At 39.5% G+C, this 20539-nt stretch overlaps 1 protein-coding gene across 20 annotated transcripts in view; it reads right to left on the bottom strand.

Moving 5' to 3' along the window:
• The window catches only part of CBLL1 (Cbl proto-oncogene like 1), a 48854-nt gene that overhangs the window by 25269 nt on the left and 3046 nt on the right, over positions 1-20539 (bottom strand). For 2 of the 20 annotated variants that reach the window (XM_070071147.2, XM_051848816.3), the window contains exons 2-6: positions 19116-19274; positions 15440-15537; positions 14927-15010; positions 13262-13335; positions 3816-7326 (exon numbers count right to left, since the gene is read on the bottom strand). In XM_070071147.2, coding sequence (XP_069927248.1) covers positions 6291-7326; positions 13262-13335; positions 14927-15010; positions 15440-15537; positions 19116-19274 — 1451 coding nt within the window. In that variant the 3' untranslated portion in view covers positions 3816-6290. Of the gene's footprint in view, positions 1-3815; positions 7327-13261; positions 13336-14926; positions 15011-15439; positions 15541-16345; positions 16482-19106; positions 19275-20539 lie in introns of those variants that run through there. The other 18 variants (XM_051848818.3, XM_051848815.3, XM_051848817.3 and 15 more) reach the window with 13 other exon arrangements.

Here is a 20539-nt window from a genome sequence, read left to right on the forward strand (position 1 = left end):
CCCCACAAGGCTCCAAGCCGGATTCCCTCCTGGCTTTTCCCGCAATTTATCTCCAGTGGCTTGGGCTGCTGCAGTCTGGTCTCACCTCTCTCCAAAGCTGGTGCAGAGGCTCTCGGCTGCTGGGTCCTGATTTGTGACTGTCCACACCCTCCACATAGGTCTGCTGTCCCCTCTAATTCGCGTGAGTTTCCTCTGCCATTTTCTCCCTAACTCTTCCCTAACTCTTCCTTTTTTTCAAATTATCTTCTCCTAGATTAGAGCAGTAAGCTCCCTCCCTACTCCTCCATTTTCATCCAATCTCTGTACTTTCAAATATTCTTTCAGCTCACTGATTCTTTTTGATCAATTTTGCTATTGATGTTTTCTATCACATTTTAAATTTTGCTTAGTGTACTTTCCAAATGGAATATTTGACTTCTAAAATTACTTCCACTTGTCTTCTCTGTTGGAGTAGTGAATCAGGGCTGCCACTGCGGTACAGTGGGTTCAGCCACTGCTTGCAACCACTGGCATCCCATATCAATTCAAGTCCCTGTTGCTCTGCTTCCAAACCAGCTCCCTGCTGATGTGCCTGGGAAGGCAGCAGAGGATGGCCCAGGTGCCTGGGCCCCTGCCATCCATGAGGGAGACCCAGATGGAGTTCCAGTCTCCTGGCTTCAGTTTGGCTCAACCCTGGCTGTTGTGGCCATTTGAGGGATGAACCAGCAGATGGAAGGTCTCTCTGTGTCTCTCCTGTCACTCTCCCTATCAAATAAATTTTTAAAAATATATCTAAAAATAGAGTAATTAAACCATTTCTCTGTGTCCCCCTGATGTTTACTGAGTTTTCATAAAACGGATATTTTAAATTTTTTATACAAGCATTTCACAATGTCACAATCCTAGGTGGTTGGTTTCTGGCACCTTATTGTGTTCTTTAGTTGAGCTGTGGTTCCCCGAGTTACTGATGCTTGTGGCATATGAAATCTTCCGCACATTGAAGTCTTACTCACTTTTTCCCCGTCTTCATCATCTTTGTGGTCATCCTTCCAGAAATTCTGAACCTTTCACTTATTTTCTCCGAGCCTGTGGACATTTCCAGCACTTCTGCGCTAGGGGGCGCCCTAAATAGCGGTTTATTGCAAATCTGCGGCCAGTTTGCCATCACTGCCTCAGTAATGCCTGTGCTCAAATCTACAGCTGGCAAGCCAATGAGAATAAACCAGAGTTGATGGGGGAGGGAGAGCATCAAAAAAGAATTGTCCATTCCTGCAAGCCTCTTCCCAGGGGCCAGAGCAGGCACAGATGCCCAGTTCTGTGGCCACCAACACCACAATAATATACCATACCCAAACCTCACAGCCTGCCCAGACAGTGCAGCATAGGGGCAGGGAGCAAGTCCACACTGCTTGGGGCCATCTGCTGCTGAGATGGACTCACAGTCTGAAGCCACTACAACTAGACACAAATGATGCTAGCGGGGATTTAAGTCTGACCCACTGGAAACACAGGACTGCACTTGACACCAAAGAAGAGCCAGAGGTTTCTCCACATGAGGTTCATGGTGATGCACACAGAAAAACCTTATCACCTCTGGGGTACAGACCTCTCCACCTGATGCTGGGACAAGTCTGGAAGTTTGACCTGTAGTCACTGGCCTGGGGACCATGAGGATCTGACCAAGACTGGGTTTTACCAGCCAGGCACCAAGTTCCAAGATACAATCCTGTGGTTCCTTGCTGCCTGCCCAAGGTTGGGAGAAGGGTGATGAAGGCAGCCCGATGGCCATCCAGGCTGGCACAAAGCTGAGTCACCTGCTCGGTCTTGGGGGTACACAGCAGGCCCATGCAAGAGTGATGGAAGTATGGACAGATGTGTTCCACAGGGGTAGACTTCCAAAGCCAGGGCAACTACAGAGATCTATCTGCCAGCACTGGCCTACAAGTCAGGGTCTTTGGGTTTTATCAGGCAGTGGGGTTCTCAGTGAGGGCAGGAGGCAAGGTCTTAAGTTCCCTTCCCTTCCGTACTCCCCTCCCCATCAGCTGGGGTCTTGCTCTACTGCTGTAGGCTGGAGGAAGGGTGGCAGAGTCAACTCCTTAGCTGCCTGGCTAAGGAAGGGCCAAAAACTGTCTGCTGTTATGAGCCCGTTACTAGATTTCAAGTTTAATTCCCTCCACTTCAGCTAAGCAAGGGGAAGGGTGCACCTCTCTCCACACAGAGATCCTGGGGAGGGGTGAGGAGTCAATATTTCCCCATCACTTTTTTTCAATGCCAATACAATTTTCCTTGTTATACCAAAACCAGGGCCTGTATGGTCTCTCACCGGGCTCCTGAGAACTCCTGAAGGCCAACTGGTGTTCCTGTGGAGGTGGCCGCCAGATCATCACTCAGCCCCTTCCAAACTTACTCTCACATGGGTCAAAATACTACACGGAGTACGGATGTGGACGCTTCCCAGAGCACGGAGCCTAACTAGTTGTCAGATCTGCAACCCAGACAATCAGATACAAGCAGTAACGTGCTAACCCCACTGACCTCTGAGGAAAGGGCCCTCTAGGAGAGGGGTTGAGGGGATGTCACCTTCATTACATTTCCCAGCGCATCTGATACTTGTGTGACTGAAAATGGGTATAAATCTAAAAATAGAAAGTTAGTTAAAGGTTTTCAAAGAAACAGGAAGAGAAGTAAAAGAAAGAAGGCAAAGGGGAGAACAATTTTAGAAGCAGAATAGTTAAGAAATGGGCTTAAATGCAATACGAAGGCTGGTGCTTTTATCTACTCAGAATAGAAATGGAATATTCTTGGGTTCTAGAACAAAAGTGTCTAACAAAAATCATCATTTTCCATTGTTCGTTTCAATCTTGCACTTTGATAATGGCCCAAAATTGAAAAGTTTATTAGCCTGTCAAAAAAAATTTTTTTTAATTAACACAAAATAAAGATACGGAGAGGGGAAAATCAAAGTTTAACACTGGAGTGTTGTTTTAAGTTTTTTTTTTCCCTTAAAAAAAAACTTTGCTCTTCATTGATGGAAAATTAAAGGGGCATGAATCACACAAGTGTTTGAAAATCTCAGTTTTATGAGCATCACTACCAAGTGTTTCACATCTAGCTTTTACCACTCCTTTCTTTCTAAGCTTCACACAACCCACACTACTTCACTAGCAGTCAAGTGAATTCTGGTTGGTTTCCAGGCCACACTTTAATGAGGAAAAACAAATCTACTTCAATCACAATACAGTACATTTGAGTATGATTATGTCAAACTTCACTTGGCATCAATATGGCCATTTGATAGCTACTTTAATAGAGAAATCTTTTAGGTACTTGTAAATTTTTTTCAAGTACTTAACAGGATCTTTTCAAAAACATCTATTACAGATGGGACTGAGGTCCCTCCAAAAAAGGACCTCTTCCACTACACTAGTGAGAACAAAGCCTCAAGCAGTTCTATATACTTCATGAAGTAAAGAGCCACTTACTGTGAGTTCTAAGAATATGTTCAAGGACCATTTTCCATTTCCATTTCTGTGCATCTAATTACTATTTACACAACTGATTAATTGCTTTTTACAGAGCCAAATGGATAGTTCCTTAAAGTCTTTGCAACGATCTATATTGTTATAATTTTTTCATGTTTTTTAATCAGCCAAAATTTTATTTTTTTATAATAGATTCTTGACAGGCCACTGAAGAAATACAGCATTCAACTTGTTGCTTTTAATCTTTAAAAAGTGATACTAATTTTACCGTAGAAAGTTGAAACAACATAAACATGGAAAATTCTGCATTTTCCCAAATGTGTCATCATTAGGTAAAAATTCATCTAGGCAAGATAGTATTTATGCTTCCATTTTATTGTTTTAAGAATTAAACTGTCACCTCAGTAGTCTTAAGAGCAATATAATGAAACAAACATACATTTAATTTAGACTTATGTCCATCATAGCTTCAAAGGCTTCCCTGAAATAAGGCTGGGATTCACATCTTTTTCCTTAAGGAAAGAAACACTAACAGCAATTTTGTTATCCTTCTACCCACCCACCCTCATCCAAATAATTAACTGACGAATTCAAGTCTAACACCATTTAAAAATTTTGTCTGCTACAAGACATTCATCTGATCTGCTTCCCTGCATAATATTTATTCATTAAGCCTAACTGAAAATAGGTCATTTTTTAAAGCCTCTAAGAATTCTTTTAACGTGGAATTTTATCATGCCATTGATTTTTTTTTTAATCCAATACATAGGCTAGGTGGTTTCTTACCACATTCAACTCTAGTAAATTTCAATAAAAGGAGAGCTCTTCTGAGAAGCTCTACAGTGAATTTAGCTATCTTCTCATTACATGAAGCAAAGAAAGGTCTGGATTTTTAACAGTAATATTTTTTACAGCTCCTTAACAGGGGCATGAAAAGGAATCAAGTGTGCACCAGTCCAAGTACCTACAGTAATATGACAGAAGCACTCACCATCAACCGTTCACACGACTTCACTCCCATGCTTCTAACAACACGGATTCTCACTAGAGATAGTGCATTAACACTGGACTCGCAAACTACTACGGGTGAAAAAATCACTCGCTTAACTTAAAAGAAAGAAATGTATTAGTCATTTTTGGCCAAAGCAGAAATGGCCATTTGTATTATTTCTAATCTCTGCTCTAAATTCAGAAAGGACTTTGCATCTGGATCATCCAGGATGAGAAAACTGCTTTGCCTGTACCTGACAGAATAAAATGGCAAATTAGCAATCAGTTTACCCTTTGTTGAAAAGAAATATGCCCTAAATTTATATACTACAATCTATCTAATAAATGATATCTGCATACTACACATTTCATGTTTATATTATGCACCATTTCAGGGGGGAGGAAAAACTTCACAGGGGTTGATTCAAAGGATATATAATAATATCCCAAGAATGTTGATTTATACACGAGTTCTGTAAAACTGTAAGTGGTCACCTTAGCTGGACTGTAACAAGCCCCTGTAATGTAAAAGCTGTCTCTAAAGGCACCTTAGAAAGCACTGAAATTCACAATTTAGTAATTACTTTTTTCTTCCCCAATACAAAATTATCTGGTAGTCTTCACCACTGACTCCATGCTAAAATGTTTCAAGTTCAGACTGTTTAACCAACAAAAGGACTAGAAAATAATAGTTGTTTAAATGTCAAGTTAGAGGGAAAAAAACTCTTATCACACAGCAATGAAACCTGAGCAAATGCAAGTTTGTGGTTACAAGAAAATGTCCTTCATTAATACATTATTCAAATCCTCCATAGCATTCAAATTGTAGATTAAAATCCAGTAATCAAGAGCCCACTTAACACAGGATCAAACTCTACTATGAAATGAGGAACTATACATAAAGCCTATTTAACCCTAGATATTTAGCTTAAGAAAATGAACAGAGAACACATTTCATCTAAATAATACCATTTAAACAGTTCTATAAAATGATCTAACTGGAGAGTACTAAGTGTGGTGCATCATGTGATTCCAATCATTCAGTAAGAAGCATTCATGAGTAACAGCCTCCCCCACCAGCTTGGGCCTGTAGAGCTGACACTCTGGCCCTAGCTTTCCAAAGAATTAGTAATGCCTTTTAATATCACAAACATATCTCAGTACTGGAACTCCAATGTTTGTCTGGTGCTTCTGAGGCTGCCTCAAATGGAAAGGCATCCAAGTGAAGTGCATTACATATTTCGATACCTCAAAATTTCAGTGCCTAAAATGTGAAATATTTCTCTATCATTTAACAGTCTGCCTTACAGCAAATTCTAATAGATTTTTACTTTCAGGATTTTATTGTAACTTTGGGAAATTAGTGGTAAAACATATGGTTTTTAAAAACAGTATGTGGCTGCACTTAAATTCACATAAAAATAGTATTTTTACAACCATATTGAAATTTAATCCTTTTACACAGGTTAACAAAATGTATCACAAGGAAAACTAAACATTGGGTTTAACAAAAGCAGTACTTTTGAAAGTGAAACAATGCAAATTTTTTTCAAATTTTTTACAAATGGTCACCTCTGGGTCAATTTACCACACTCGGGGAACAAAGATGTTAAAATACAGCTATGCTCAACTGAGCCACTTATTTGTACTATAGTATAGTACTTGAAATCAATCCTAAGGTCAAGATTTAAAACCATTTCAAGAGACCAGACCCTATGTGTTTTATAGCCTCAGTAAGAGGTACTGTTCCTTCCCCAAAAAGTCAGAGCTTAATTAAAAGATTAACTATACATAAGTTTTTTTTTTCCTTATTGTTATCTTCAGTTCAGAATACTATTATCATTGGTAATACGGTCTGTATCTTGTCTGATCTGGATGATGTGGTCCAGGAAGTGGGGTTTGAGAAGGCGGACCCTGCATTCGTGGAGGAGGAGGCGGCCCTCTTGGTGCAGGCCATATACCAGGACTCATTCCCCCCGGCTGTGTAAATGGAGGACTCAGAGTTCCTTGATCTTCAGTGAACTGGGGTAAAGAGTTAGGATTGTAATGGTGAGGAGGGGGAGCAGTTACAGGCGGGCCACCATGCTGAGGTGGGGGAGGTCCTGGAGGAGGATGGTTCATATAAGGTGGCATCTGGGCAATAATATGTCCAGGGGGAGGGGTAATTGGTGGTGGAGCAGAGGTCATTGGTGGAGGTGGAGCTTGGCTATATACCAAGTGAGGAGTACCTGCGGCCTGGGGAGGATGTGGCATTGGATGGCTTATTGGTGGTGGAGGAGGTGGGGGTGGTGCGTAATGTTGCTGTGGAGGCATAATATGATGCGGGTGCGATACCACTGGTTGACCCTGATATTCAGGATGATGGTGAGCAGGTGCTGGGGCAGGAGGTGGTGGTTCTCTAGCACCTGAACTTGAGTCATCCTGAATAGGGACAGTTATTAAATTGCTGTGTTTTCTTGTTGAAATACGAAAGGTTTCCTGACTGACCGAACGAGGTGGAGGTGGAGCCATGGACAATTCTGCTGGAGGAGCACGGATATCCTCGTGAGGCTGATTATAGTGCTCGTGGGGCACATGCTGCAAAGGAGGTGGTGGCATCATGATGTGCTGCTTTGGCGGGATATGGCTCATGTGGTGCTTGTCTGGTGGCATTATAAAGCGGTCAGGGATCTCAGCTGGTGGTGGGGCAATAGGAGGATGAACATTTTCCAGTGAAGCTCGAGTAACAGGTTTTCCAGCTCTCATATGGCGATGGTTGATATGAGCCTGTAAGTCTCTTTGCGACAAATACGTTCTCTTGCACCCTTGAACAATGCTACACATGAAGAGAGAACCTCGTGTGCACTGCTCAATTCGCTGCACAGGATCACTACAGCTAAATCAGAAGGGGAAAAAATTTTGATTTACTAAAAAAAAAATGGTTTTTAAAGTGCATATTTTAAAATATGGCAAAAGTTCACAATTAAACGTTACAGGTACTCTTAGCGAGCCTTTAGCCTTCTTCACTTTGTTGTCTTATCTAGAGTATCAGCATTTCTGTCAACCTTAGAAATCTTAACACGAGATTACATTTAAAATATTCATCAGAGTATGTTTTTAAGAGACCTTATTCTTTTTGAGATCTAGAATTTATCTAATTTCCTCAAACAACTCTATGCTTCACATCCACTGGCAAAAAGATCATGGAAAGACAAAGCAAAGGATCTCATTTATAATCCTAGAATTCAAACTTGTATAGTGTTATTGAGCAATAGTGTTTGTTGAACAAACAATATTAAGTGGAAGACACTAAGTGGAAGATGTTGCAAAAACTACAATAGGTAAGATGATCCTAACAACCAAGGTTCATAAACAAATCTTGACTACCAAGAATCTTTTCAGTTTTTCTGCACTGTCCAACAAATTTACTACTAAAAATTAGTAGTTTCCTGCCATTGTAGATTGGGAGCACTAAATTCAACTTAACATTTTCTTAAGACTCATGGTCAGGGCCAGTGCTGTGGCAGAGTATGTTAGGCCTCCGCCTGCGATGCCAGCATCCCATAGTGGTGCTGGTTTAAGTCCCAGCTGCTCCACTTCCAATCCAGCTCTCTGCTGTGGCCTGGGAAAGCGGTGGAAGATGGCCCAAGTGCTTGGACCCCTGGAAGAAAACTGGAAGAAGCTCCTGATTGACCCAACTCTGGCCACTGCAGCCATTTTGGGAATGAACTAGCAGATGGAAGACTCTATCTCTCCCTCTGTCTGTACCTCTGCCTCTCAAATCAATAAATCTTTTTTTTTTTATAAGATTTTTTTAAAGTTACACAGAGAAAGGGAGAGACAGAGAGATCTTCCATCCTTTGGTTCACTCACTTAATCAACCCCAAAGGCAGGAGCTGGGCTGGTTCTGAAGCCAGGAGCTTCTTCCAGATCTCCCACATTGGTTAAGGGGCCTAAGCACTTGGGCCACTCTCTGCAGCTTTTCCCAGGCACACTAGCAGGGAGCTGGATCAGAAGTGGAGCAGCCAAAGAATCACATTGGCACCTGAATGGGATGCTGGCGCTGCAGGTAGTAGCTTTACCTGCTACCACAGCACTGGCCCCCATTTATTTTATTTTTGCCTTTCAAGTTTTCTTGACATAGTGGAAAGAGGACTCAACTAGAAATTCGAAGATCTGGGATGTAGAATGGGTTCTATAACTTATCTACTCTAGGTAACTCACAAGGTTTTTGTATGATTTCACCTTAAAAAGTAGTCTTAAGATCAAATTAAACAGCGAAAGTTTTTAATCAAATTAAGCACTATGTATGTATAGATAAAAGTTTTTATCATGAAATATGTTGTCATTTGATACCACATTAAATAGATCTGTACTCTTGATTTTGAGTTATATCTATGAATCTGACATGCCTTCTGACTAGTATGCTTCCCTTAAGTGTCCATTTGACATGCCTTTTTCTGTTTGTTTTTGATTCACTGTACATACCTAAGTATCTACACATGAACAGGATGAGAGGTACATTCTTTTTGGGTGCTGCTTAACAGAAGTAGTGGTACTGGCATCGTGGCATAGTGTGTATAGCGTCATCTGGGACACTGGCATCCCATATGGGTGCCAGCTTGTGTCCCAGCTGCTCCACTTTAGATTCAGCTCCCTATGAATGGCCTGGGAAAAGCAGCAGAAGATGGCCCAAGTGTTTGGGCCCTTGCACCCACATAGGAAACCCAGATGAAGCTCCTGGCTTCAGCCTGGCCCAGCCCTGTCCATTGCAGCTATCTGGGGAATCAATCAGTGGATGGAAGATCTCACTGTCTCTTCCTCTCTCTTTTGTAACTCTTGCAACTAAACATATAAATATTTAAATAAGTAAATGCAGTAGGATGTAATATTCACGTTAATTCTGGTTGCCATTTCATTTGCCGATCTAAATCTGTTTATCCAAAAAAGCATCTGTCCTAAAATGGCTAAGAATCACACAAAGCAAGGTGCTTCCTGGAATGACATTTAGTACCCTGAAAACTAAATTTCCTTTTAAACATTAACACATTTATATCATGGTCTTCAAAAAAGTCCATAGAAAACAAATATTATGAAAAAGCTATACGTGGATTTCAAATATTTTTTGCACCAAAATAAATTTATCTTTTAATACCATTTTCCATGAAGTTTTTCAGTTACTCTCATATAAAAAGAAGACATTTTAATGTCTACTACACAGTGTTTAATTCTGATATCTTTTAACCCAATGAAGCAATCACTACTAGATTTTTTTAAATATATTTAGCTGAAAGGCAGAGAAATAGAAAAACAGGAAAAACACCTACCAACTGGTTCCCTCACTAAATATCTGCAAACACCAGAGTTGAAACTGAGAGCCAAGAACTCACCAGGTCTCCCAAACGGATGGCAGGAACCCAATTACCTGGGTCATCACCATTGCCATCATGGTCTACATTAGAAGGAAGCTGGAATCAGAAGCACAGCTGGGAATGAAACCCAGGAGCTCAAATATGAGATGTGGACATCTTACAGCCTAGCCAAACCTGCCCCTACAATGTAACTTAAAGTGAATGTACACTATGTTGGAAAATTAGCCTTCTGAGAAAATACCCAAAACCAAGTAGTAAATACTTTTTCTGAGTTACAATTCTACAGAATATTCTTTGAATCTCACATTACAGATTTTATAATCAGTTACTTTAAAAAGCTGGGAAAAGGGGTCAACATGCAACGCAGTGGGTTAAAGCCCAGGCCTGAAGCCCCGGCCTCCTATGTGGGTGCCGGTTCGAGTTCCAACTGCTTCTCTTCTGATCCAGCTCTCTGCTATGGCCTGGGAAAGCAGTAGAAGACGGCTCAAGTCCTTAGGGCCCTGCACCCACCAAGGGAAACCTGGAAGAAGCTCCTGGCTCCTAGCTTTGGATTGGCCCAGCTCTGGCAGTAGCGGCCATCTGGAGTGAGCCAGCAGATGAAAGACCTCTCTCTTTCTCTCTCTGTCTCTTTGTAACTTTGCCTTTCAAATAAATAAATAAATATTAAAAAAAAAAAAAGCTGGGAAGAATAAGCCAAAGAGAATTAGTTGTCACTGAGTGGGTCAATGATTCATCCCTTTCTCTCCTAATGATGCTAATTTCCTACATCACAAAAGGGAATCATCTGGAGCCAGCTCCATGGAGTAGCAAGTAAAGCCACAGCCTGCGGGGCCAGCATCCCATATGGGCACCATTTCAAGTCCCAGCTGGTCCATTTCAAATCCAGCTCTCTGCTATGGCCTGGGAAAGCAGTAGAAGATGGCCCAAGTGCTTGGGCCTAAGTCTTTGGGCCCCTGCACCCACGTGGGGGACCCAGAAAAAGCTCCTGGCTCTTGGCTTTGGATCAGCCCAGCTCTGACTGATACGGCCATCTGGGGAATGAAACAGCAACGGAAGATCTCTCTCTCTCTCTTTGCCTCTGCCTCTGTGTAACTTTATTTTTCAAATAAATCAATAAATCTCTCTCACACATACACATACACACAAAAGGAATCATCCCTCACAACTATTCATAGCTTTGTTATCAACCAAGACTACAAATCTTGGGGTAACTTTAAGCACAGGTTATAAGGAATCTAAGAGGACTATGGCTATTCCAAGCAAGCTTCATTGTATTTCTGAAGTCATTAACAGGGAGCTCTAAATTGAAATAAAAACTCCTACTTTATTTTGGTTCCTTCAAGACATCCCCAGATAGCTATAACTCATTACTTTCTTGAGTCTATGTCATGAGGGTATTGTAACATATACTCAAGACAGAATCAGATTTGAATATACTAAGAGCTTATACTTAAATTTGCTTACTACATGCCTAGATAGATACTCCTAAAAATACACCAGAGGGGTAGATACTATTATCAGCCCTATTTTACAAAGAAGAAACAGCCTATGTCATATAGCTAATAGACAGCAGAAGACAGATTATAAAACCAAGCGTATTTGTTATAAATCAATACCATACTATCTCTAATGTCCCATCAAAAAAATTTAGAATAACAGCATGTGATTTATAATACTACTTGTAATTCTACAATGGCAAGTAGGCTTCATCATTTTAACCAATATGAATTGACAACAGTTACACCCAGGTCTATCTTAAGGAGGCTAATAACAACTCTGGGCTCATAGAGGAAGATTGGCCATGACTACACATTTGATTGCCTGCCTGTTTTAAAACATACTCTGATTTTCGACCCAGCTCATAATGATTATATTACAAACTAAACTGTTTTTAAAAAGATGGGGGCAGCCACTAAGTTGGCAGGTACTAATGCCATCTTACATGTTAAAATGATATTCTGTAACTAATCATATAGATAGGATTGTCAAAGGGGTCACATAAATAAGACCAAATGTCTGCTAATAATAATAGATAGAATTAAAAAGAAGAGAATGATCCAATATTGGAATCAGGTCACACAGTGGACTCATAGAATGACAAATGCCCTAAATAACTCTCTCCTCAGAATCAGCCCTTAAGGCATTCAGATCTGGCTGAAAAGCTCCATGAGAACATTTCAGGCATAGAAAGCCAAGACACCGTGGCAAAAAATGATCTACACGAAGGATCTCTGTGAGATCCCAGTGGAAAGAAGGGGCCATCAAAGAAGGAGTACTTTTCTCTGAAAGGAGGAGAGAACTTCCATTTTGCTTATGGCCCTGTCTAAATACTGACAGAGTTTGTGGACTCAAAAGGCTTCCATAGCCTTGGCAGTTCATGACAAGAGCCTCAGGTGATTGCTGACATCATAAATAAGAGTGTCAATTGTTAAATCAACAACAGGAGTCACTGTGCACTTGCTCCCCATGTAGGAACTCTGTCCTTAATGAGCTGTACTATGAGAATGAATGGTAAAACTTGTCTTCAAACAGTACTTTATACTTTTGTGTGTCTGTGTGGGTGCAAACTGTTGAAATTTTTACTTAGAGTTGGTCTTCTGGATATAAAGATAATTAAAAATAAATCTTAATGGGGGCCAGCATTGTGGCACAGTACGTTAGTCCTCCACCTGCGGCGCCAGCATCCCTTATGGGCACCAGTTCTAGTCCTGGCTGCTCCTCTTCCAATCGAGCTCTCTGCTATAGCCTGGGAAAGCAGTGGAAGATGACCCAAATGCTTGGGACCCTGCACCCGCGTAGGAGACCCGAAAGAAGCTCCTGGCTTCGGATCGGCACAGCTCCGGCTGTTGTGGCCATTTGGGGAGTGAACCAACGGAAGGAAGACCTTTCTCTGTCTCTCCCTCTCACTGTCTGTAACTCTACCTCTCAAATGAATAAATAAAATCTTTAAAGTAAATAAATAAATCTTAATGAAGAATGGGATGGGAGAGGGAGTAGGAGGTGGAACGGTTTAGGGGTGGGAAGGCAGCTACAGGGGGAGGAACCACTATATTCCAAAATCTATACCTATTTAATTTATATTTATTAAATAAAAGCTCTCTTTAAAAAAAAAAAAAAAAAAAAGATGGGAGTAGGTGTTTGGTCTAGCAAGTAAGATGCCAGTTAAGACAACTGCTTGCAATGCCTACATTCTGTACTGGAGTGCCTGGGTTTGAGTCCTGACTCTGCCCCCAGATACAGCTTCCTGCTAGTGTACACCCTGGAAGGCAGCAGGTGAAGTAGCTGCCCCTGTCATCTACACAGGAGACCTGGACTGAATTCCAAGCTATCAGCTTTGGCCTCAGCCTCAGTCACTGGAGGCATTCTGAAAGGGAACTAGTAGATGGGAGCTCTGTCTCAGAAAGACAGAAAGGAGAAAGAAACGTTTTTATAAAGAAATAATAAAAATTATCTTCTTACCCTGGACACATCTTATCTCCCTTTTTTTCATGTAAAATAGCACAGTCATAACAAAAAACATGCTTGCATGGAATCTGCAAACAAAGACATTATAATTAAGCATACTAGAACAACTTAGATTTTATTTCCACACAAAAGATCAATAAGCATAATCACCTACAGCTAGAAGGCACTGAGCTTTTAAAAAGAACATTTATTAAGTGCTACTTATTCAAAAGTAAAAATTAATCTTTGGCCTCCTTCCTAATAAATGAATACAATGTACACTTGTCTTTGGGAGCAACTTACCCTGTAAGTTTCACCATTGATCCCTATCCTATACGTTAAAAGCTCCTGACAACAACATTATAATCATGTTTAACCTTACCCTATTTCTCCTGAAACTATTCTAAAGAGGTAAAAATAACTAGTATCTCCTATATTTAACTAGCATTTCTTCCTGGCTTAGATTAGTGAACTCAAAAAAATCTAACAATCAGATCACAGTAAAATGATGCAAGAACCACACTGTAAAGCCAACAGCCCATTATTGTTACTTTGCTATGATACAGAGCAAAGCAATAGTGCATAATCCGTGCCCTCTATCATCACAGATATGAGTACAACAGAATCCAATCTTTTTTTCAAACACAAATGCAAAGCTATCTTTTTAGAGCGAGGACATGATAAAGTTACTATAAAATTACAGTTAGGGGTGTAAAAATATTTTTTAATAATCAGAATTCCATTTTTAGAAATTAAAAATATTATTTATGTATTTTATATAAAAAATAGTGAACTTCAGAAATGAATAACTAATGTTATTCTAGTCTGTTAAAAAAAATCAGAGGCCAGGGGCCAGTGCCGTAGCACGGTAGGTTAATCCTCCACGTGCAGCGCCAACATCCCACACGGGCGCCAGTTGGAGTTCTGGCTGCTCCTCTTCCAGTCCAGCTCTCTGCTGTGGCCTGGAAAGGCAGTGGAGGATGGCCCAAGTGCTTGGACCCCTGCACCCGCATGGGGAACCCAGAAGAAGCACCTGGCTCCTGGCTTCAGATTGGCACAGCTCCAGCCATTGCGGGAACCAACGGAAGGAAGACCTTTCTGTCTCCCTCTCACTGTCTGTAACCCTACCTCTCAAATAAATAAATAAAATTAAAAAAAAAAAATTGGAGGCCAGAGCTGTGACACAACAGGCTAAGCCTCCACCTGCAGTGCCAGCATCCCATACGGGCACCAGTTTGTGTCCTGGCTGCTCCTCTTCCAATCCAGCTCTCTGCTATGGCCTGGGAAAGCAGCAGCAGAAGGCCGAAGTGCTTGGGCCCCTGCACCCACGTGGGAGAACCAGAAGATGCTCCTGGCTCCTGGCTTCAGATTGTTCCAGCTCCAGCTGTTTTGGTCACTGGGGGAGTGAACCAGCAGATGAGGATTTTTCTGTCTCTCCCTCTCTTTCAAATTAATAAATAAAATCTTAAAAAAAATCTTTCCTTAAAAAAGTATAATAAATATAAACTGGTGTCACGCATACCAAGTACTTCTCTTAGCTAGTTCATATTTATTTAAATTAAAATGTCACAAACTCAGTCATTAGATAATGATTAACTGTATCTACTTAATACATTTCAGAATTCTACCTGGACACAAATGCATGCATTTACAAACAGTATTTAATTTAATTATGCTTACCATTCGTCCATAGATTTTAATAGGTAATCCACACTTGTCACAGAAGTGAACTGGTGTATCATCCTTTTCACCTAAGATGTTTATCTGTTGAAATGACATAATTAAATTCCCTTAATCCTAAAAACTGCATCTATAACACAATGCTAAACACTCTATCAATAGTAAATGGTTGGTACTTTATAAAAGTTGTTAAAAACAACTAGAAATAAAGGTTTCTTGGTATAATCCCCACATATTCACCAGCATTAGCTGTGCCACCGTTAGTTTACATTTTTAAATAGTTAAGAGTTATCAATCACATTTGACCTCACTGAAAATGATTTCAAATTATTTTTGGGAATAGTCAAAGTAGGGCACTCATTATAAACAAATGATGTTTGTGTTAAAAGTCATAACATTAACAAAAGCTTGTAAAAGATACCCCTTATATATTCTACACTGTTCTAATACCACATTTTAAGTACTTAATACCAATTTTATTGGTCTAATGAAAGTTTTCGTTTTTAATCATACCTGAAAGTCCCAAAAAAGGTGTCCAGGAAACCTTCGCTGATTTCCAAACAGTTCACCCCCTTTACAGTCATACCGTTCCTCTTCATTATAATCAAATCCTTCTGAGAAAACAAAATGTTACTCATTAACTTCAAACCTCAAATTTCATTTGAGAAGTATACACACAGGACAAAGTAGGCCTATTCACTGGAAAGCCCACCTGATGACTTTCAAAGCTCCTCTAAGAACAAAATAATGAAGACTAGTTTAAAATATCAACTAGAAGTAAAACTGGTGATTACCTGACCAACTCTAATACTTCATAATTGAGACTATTACAGTATGGAGATCCACAATAATGTAACATATTAAGGTCAGCAGCAGGACCAGGAACAGATCTCAGATCTCTTGACACCTATTCAAGTGATTCTATCAATTCAACAGACTATCTTTAGTCTAAAACCTCAAGATTACCATTATCATCATTTGTTGCACAAAATTTTAATGACATTGACCATCACTTATTCTAATCTATCTACAAATATGGTATGCTGCAAGAGACTGATTTTATTGTAAAAATAATGAAAACAAAGAATTCTGCGGATTTTCTTATTACTTAGTAAATTATACTTTCCCTTCACCTCTAATCTGAGCATGATTTTGGAACATCAACAAATTCATTCTTCACCCTTTCATTTTAAAACTTCTTCCTGGTTAATCCCCAATCAGCAGGAGCCATATGATATTTACAAGTATCCTGTCCTACACTGCATATATCAACATTAATAAACTTAAGACCAGTTGAAGATCAAGTTGGCTCAATTTCTCTGGTCTCATTAAAAAGTTGGTGGCAATTTTCTCATTTTACACAAAAGAACAGAAAACCGGTGAACAGTCTGATGAGAATTCTAGGTAGAATCCAATTACCTAAAGTAAAGCTGAGAAGACAAATATATCTCTCCAAGGTGCCAGGCTTGTCACGACTCTTTTGGCCCTAGAACTGGTAAACAGAGTAGCCAAAGCACACAGCTTCAACTTTACCCACATGGCTAACTTACAGTACCTGTGCAGGTAGATAGACACACACACACAGACAATAGTGATGCAAGAATTTTTTGAAGTTGATAAGAGATATTCCAATATACTGCTATTTAACTACTTCCAATATAGATGTACAGTTCAAAGTAAAGTTGATCTTATAAATTACACCTGAGTGTACCTACAGTCTTATATGGCCCATTCCTTATCAAAGGTGGTGTCATCCACAATTCAAAGTAAGAAAAATTGTCAATTCTTCAAATGCAGAAAATTATGGAGATCAACAGCCAAATAAATGAAGAGCACATTATAATTTTTCAGAGTAGTTCAACCTGTATTCTTCTCATTAAACTAAATATCCATAGAGATGTACTAACACCCAAAACTCCATATTTTGATCAATCCCTAGGGAAAAAAATAATTTTCTTTTACTCCAAACAGGTTAAGTCTAAAGTATTCAATGATTGTCTTCAGCCTCAAGTTGCTCTATTAAGAGAGAAAGGAGTAAGAGTAGTTCCCTCTAAAAAAAAGCCATGACCCTGAGAAGAGGAGGAAAACAACTTAGAGAAAAGAGGTAGCAGGGAGAATTTTTAGCTTTTCCTGCATTACAAGAATGTACTTGTACATCACTATAAGTTCATGAAAATACTTTGAAAGAAGACCAGAAAACAGACTTTAATACTTTTAGAACTTTAATATACAATAATGGTGGGTTTTCTATGCAGCAAGGAAAAGATTATTCAATGATTGGGACAATGACAAGCTGTTTTGGAGGAAAAAACAGAAAGCCAGATCCCACTTTTGGCTTTTTTAAATAACCACATACGTATTCTTAAAAGATCCAAAGCAGAGGTCAGCAAATTCTTCTGTAAAAAGCCAGGCAATAAATCCTCTCAGCTCTGTGAGCCACATGGTCCATAACCACAAACACTCAGCTCTACCACTACTGTATGAGAGCAGCCACAGACAATACTGAAATGAATGGGCATGGCTGTTTTGCAATAAAACTTTATAAAAACAGGACCAGATTTGCCCCACAGGTCATAGTTTGTACTGACAGATGAGAGGAAAACCAGTTTATATGCACAGAATAGGGGAAGGCCTTTCTAAAACTGTCATAAATCCAGGAAGTCATAACAACAAACACTGGATATCTGACTGCATAGAATGTTTAACCTCTCTACAATAAAAAATTTATAGACAAAATTCAAAAGGCAAATGGGGAATATACACAATATATTAAAAAGGGTCAATTTCATTAATTTAAAAAGAACTCAAAAATCAAGAGAAACAGCCAAACAGAAAAATGGGGAAAGGATATGAACAGAAAGATCCTAAGCAAAAGACCAATATTATGAAAAGATACTCAACCTCAACCATGATTAGAGAATTGTAAATCAAAATCAAAATGTTTAAAGGTTAATAGTACCCAAAACTGGTGTGGAGAAGTATAAACAAATATACCTTTTTTGAAGAATAATTACAAAGTTTTTAAAAGTCTATGGTGTGGCCACTGTGATGCAGGAGGGGGTTAAACTGCTGCTTGTGTCACCCACACAGGTTTGTGTCTCTGGCTCCTCTGCTTCTGATATATCTTCCTGTTAATGCATCTGGGAAAATGGCAGATGATGCCCCAAGTACTTGGGTCTCTGCTACCACTTGGGAGACCCCAGATGGAGGTCCCAGCTTCTGGCCTGACCCAGCCCTAGCTACTGCACACTTCTGGGGAGTGAATAAGCAGATAGAATACATTTACCTCTCACTCCCACACTCTGCCTTTCAAATAAATAAATAAATAAATGTCCAAATTTGTACAAAGTGCAAATTCTACACAAAGATATTTGCTCCAACGTTCTTAGAACTCCAGAAAAATTTTTAAATAAATTGTAGTTTAGCCATAATGAAGTACCTAAACCTATTCCTGCAAATGAAGTTATCTCTGTATATGCTAACACAAAATCTCAAATGCATACGGTTTTAAGAAGCAGTTATATACAAAACATTTTAAAGACAGTTATACAAAATAAATGTTTTTTTTAAAAGGCATTTTTACACAAAAATTAATATTTCTGTATAAATAGTCTTTTTTAAATTATTTATCTATTTGAAAGGCAAAGTTATAGAGATTCCACCCATCCCATTGATTCACTTCCCAAATGGCCACATTAGGGAGCCTAGAACTCCACCCTGGTCTCCCACATGGGTACCAGGAGCCCAAGTACCTGGGCCATCTTCCGCTGTTTTCTCAGATGCCTCATCAGGGAGATGGATTGGAAGTGGAGCAGTGGGGACTTGCAATGCTAGAAGCTAAAAAAGTCTTAATAGGGATTATCTTTGAAGAAATGGATTGTGAGAAGAGAAAGACATTTACTTTTAGTGTCATGTTTTCTGCAATACTGTTTAGATTGGGGGGAGGGGGGGGACAATGTTACTGCCAACAACAAAAGAAAACAAATCAAAAGTATTTATACAGGGAGAAAAAAGCAAAACATGCCAAAACAGAAGTCAACAAAAAGGCTGAAGAAAGAGTACAGAAGGTAAAGTTTAAAAAAAGAAGTGGCTATACTAAGTCAACAAAATCACAGGGACTCCTTTAGTGCAATCAGATAAACCAGAAGGGCTGTTAGACCTAGCAGTTTAAACAAATTACCTTCCTCACCAGGTGCAGCCTTTGCAGGCATCCTGTTTATAGTCCTTTGAGTTCGAGGTGCAGGTTTAGCTTTGTTGGCTTGTTTGGAAATGAGCTTTATAGGAATTCGTCTTCGAACATCAAGACCACCCAGCGATCCAGAACTATTAGTGCCTTGTAACTCATTGTCTGTTAAGGGAAAAAAAAGTCATAATTTCCTTTAGCTTTTTAGACTCTTCTGCCACAATACAACGTACCAAACACTATCAAGGCTTAGAGACCTGGGTTCTGATTTTACACATTGTATTAACCACTAATTTTCTCTATTTTGGATAAAGCTATCCTTTTTTTTTAACCCTTTTTGATATAGGGAGCCCCTGAAAATAAAAGTTACATAACCTGAACAATAAAATTTTCATTCTAGAGGAGTTCACAGAAACACAAACCCTCCATAAACCCAAGGAAAGAACCTCTGTCTTGAAGTAAAAAGATTTGAGAGGAGAAAAGTATCAAAACCACCTTGCTGCTCTGACTGATCTCAAGCATGCAAAGCAAGCACTCAAGAACTTTAGAAAACTAAAAGGGAAACACAAAACTAACAGCGACAAAAGCAAAAGTAAGTAATGAATCTAAAAATGGAAGCTAGTTTCAAGGAAGGTGATTATTTCCTGAAGTGTAGAAAGCATTCAAGAACACAGCAAAAATTCTTATAGCACTGAGTAACACAAACATGTTAAAATGTATTTGTGCTGTAACATTTCTAGGGATATATATGGGACTGAGTTACTCTTAGTATTGAATGGGAAATTATAATTTTAGGAGGGAGCAAGCTTTCTGGACTTCAACTAGGTCTAAACAAGTGACAGTTTTTTATTAAATGACTTGTCACTTCCTGAAGTCTCTGCTTGCGTTTTACCCATGAAATAAATTCCCATGTTCCTTGACCAATAGGAGCATCAGTCACGGAACCAACTCCATGGTAAGCATTAAGTGTTGCCTTTTTTCAGGTACATAAAAAGATACAATACAGGAAAGAAAAAAAAAAGTTGCTGTAGACAGATAACAGTTTAACACTGCCCATCAGATACTAAAAAGTTTCTTAATGGTTTTGCCTTTGTGAGTGATGAAAATACCAACACCTATTACTTTTACTTTTTCCCACCACCCTGAACACCAACGTTGCCTCCCACTTTCAAAAGCCTGCTGTCGCTTTTAACACCTTGCTGTTTGCCTCACACAGTACACGTTCATAAAGCATTTTGTAGTGAACAACAACACTCTTGGTTTAAGAATCAGAACATTCACACAACTTCCCTTTTGGAATACAGTAACAGAATATAGGAAGCCCATGACAACAGAAAGTCTGGGTAGTTCTCAGAAAGTGAAAACTAAGGATAATCGACCATTCAAGGTGAATCCATCTTAAACAGGAACACTACTTTTACATCATAAAA

The sequence above is a fragment of the Oryctolagus cuniculus genome, chromosome 3, assembly GCF_051225735.1.
Source record: "Oryctolagus cuniculus isolate XC-2025 breed Fujian yellow rabbit chromosome 3, ASM5122573v1, whole genome shotgun sequence".
Classification (NCBI taxonomy): Eukaryota; Metazoa; Chordata; class Mammalia; order Lagomorpha; family Leporidae; genus Oryctolagus; species Oryctolagus cuniculus.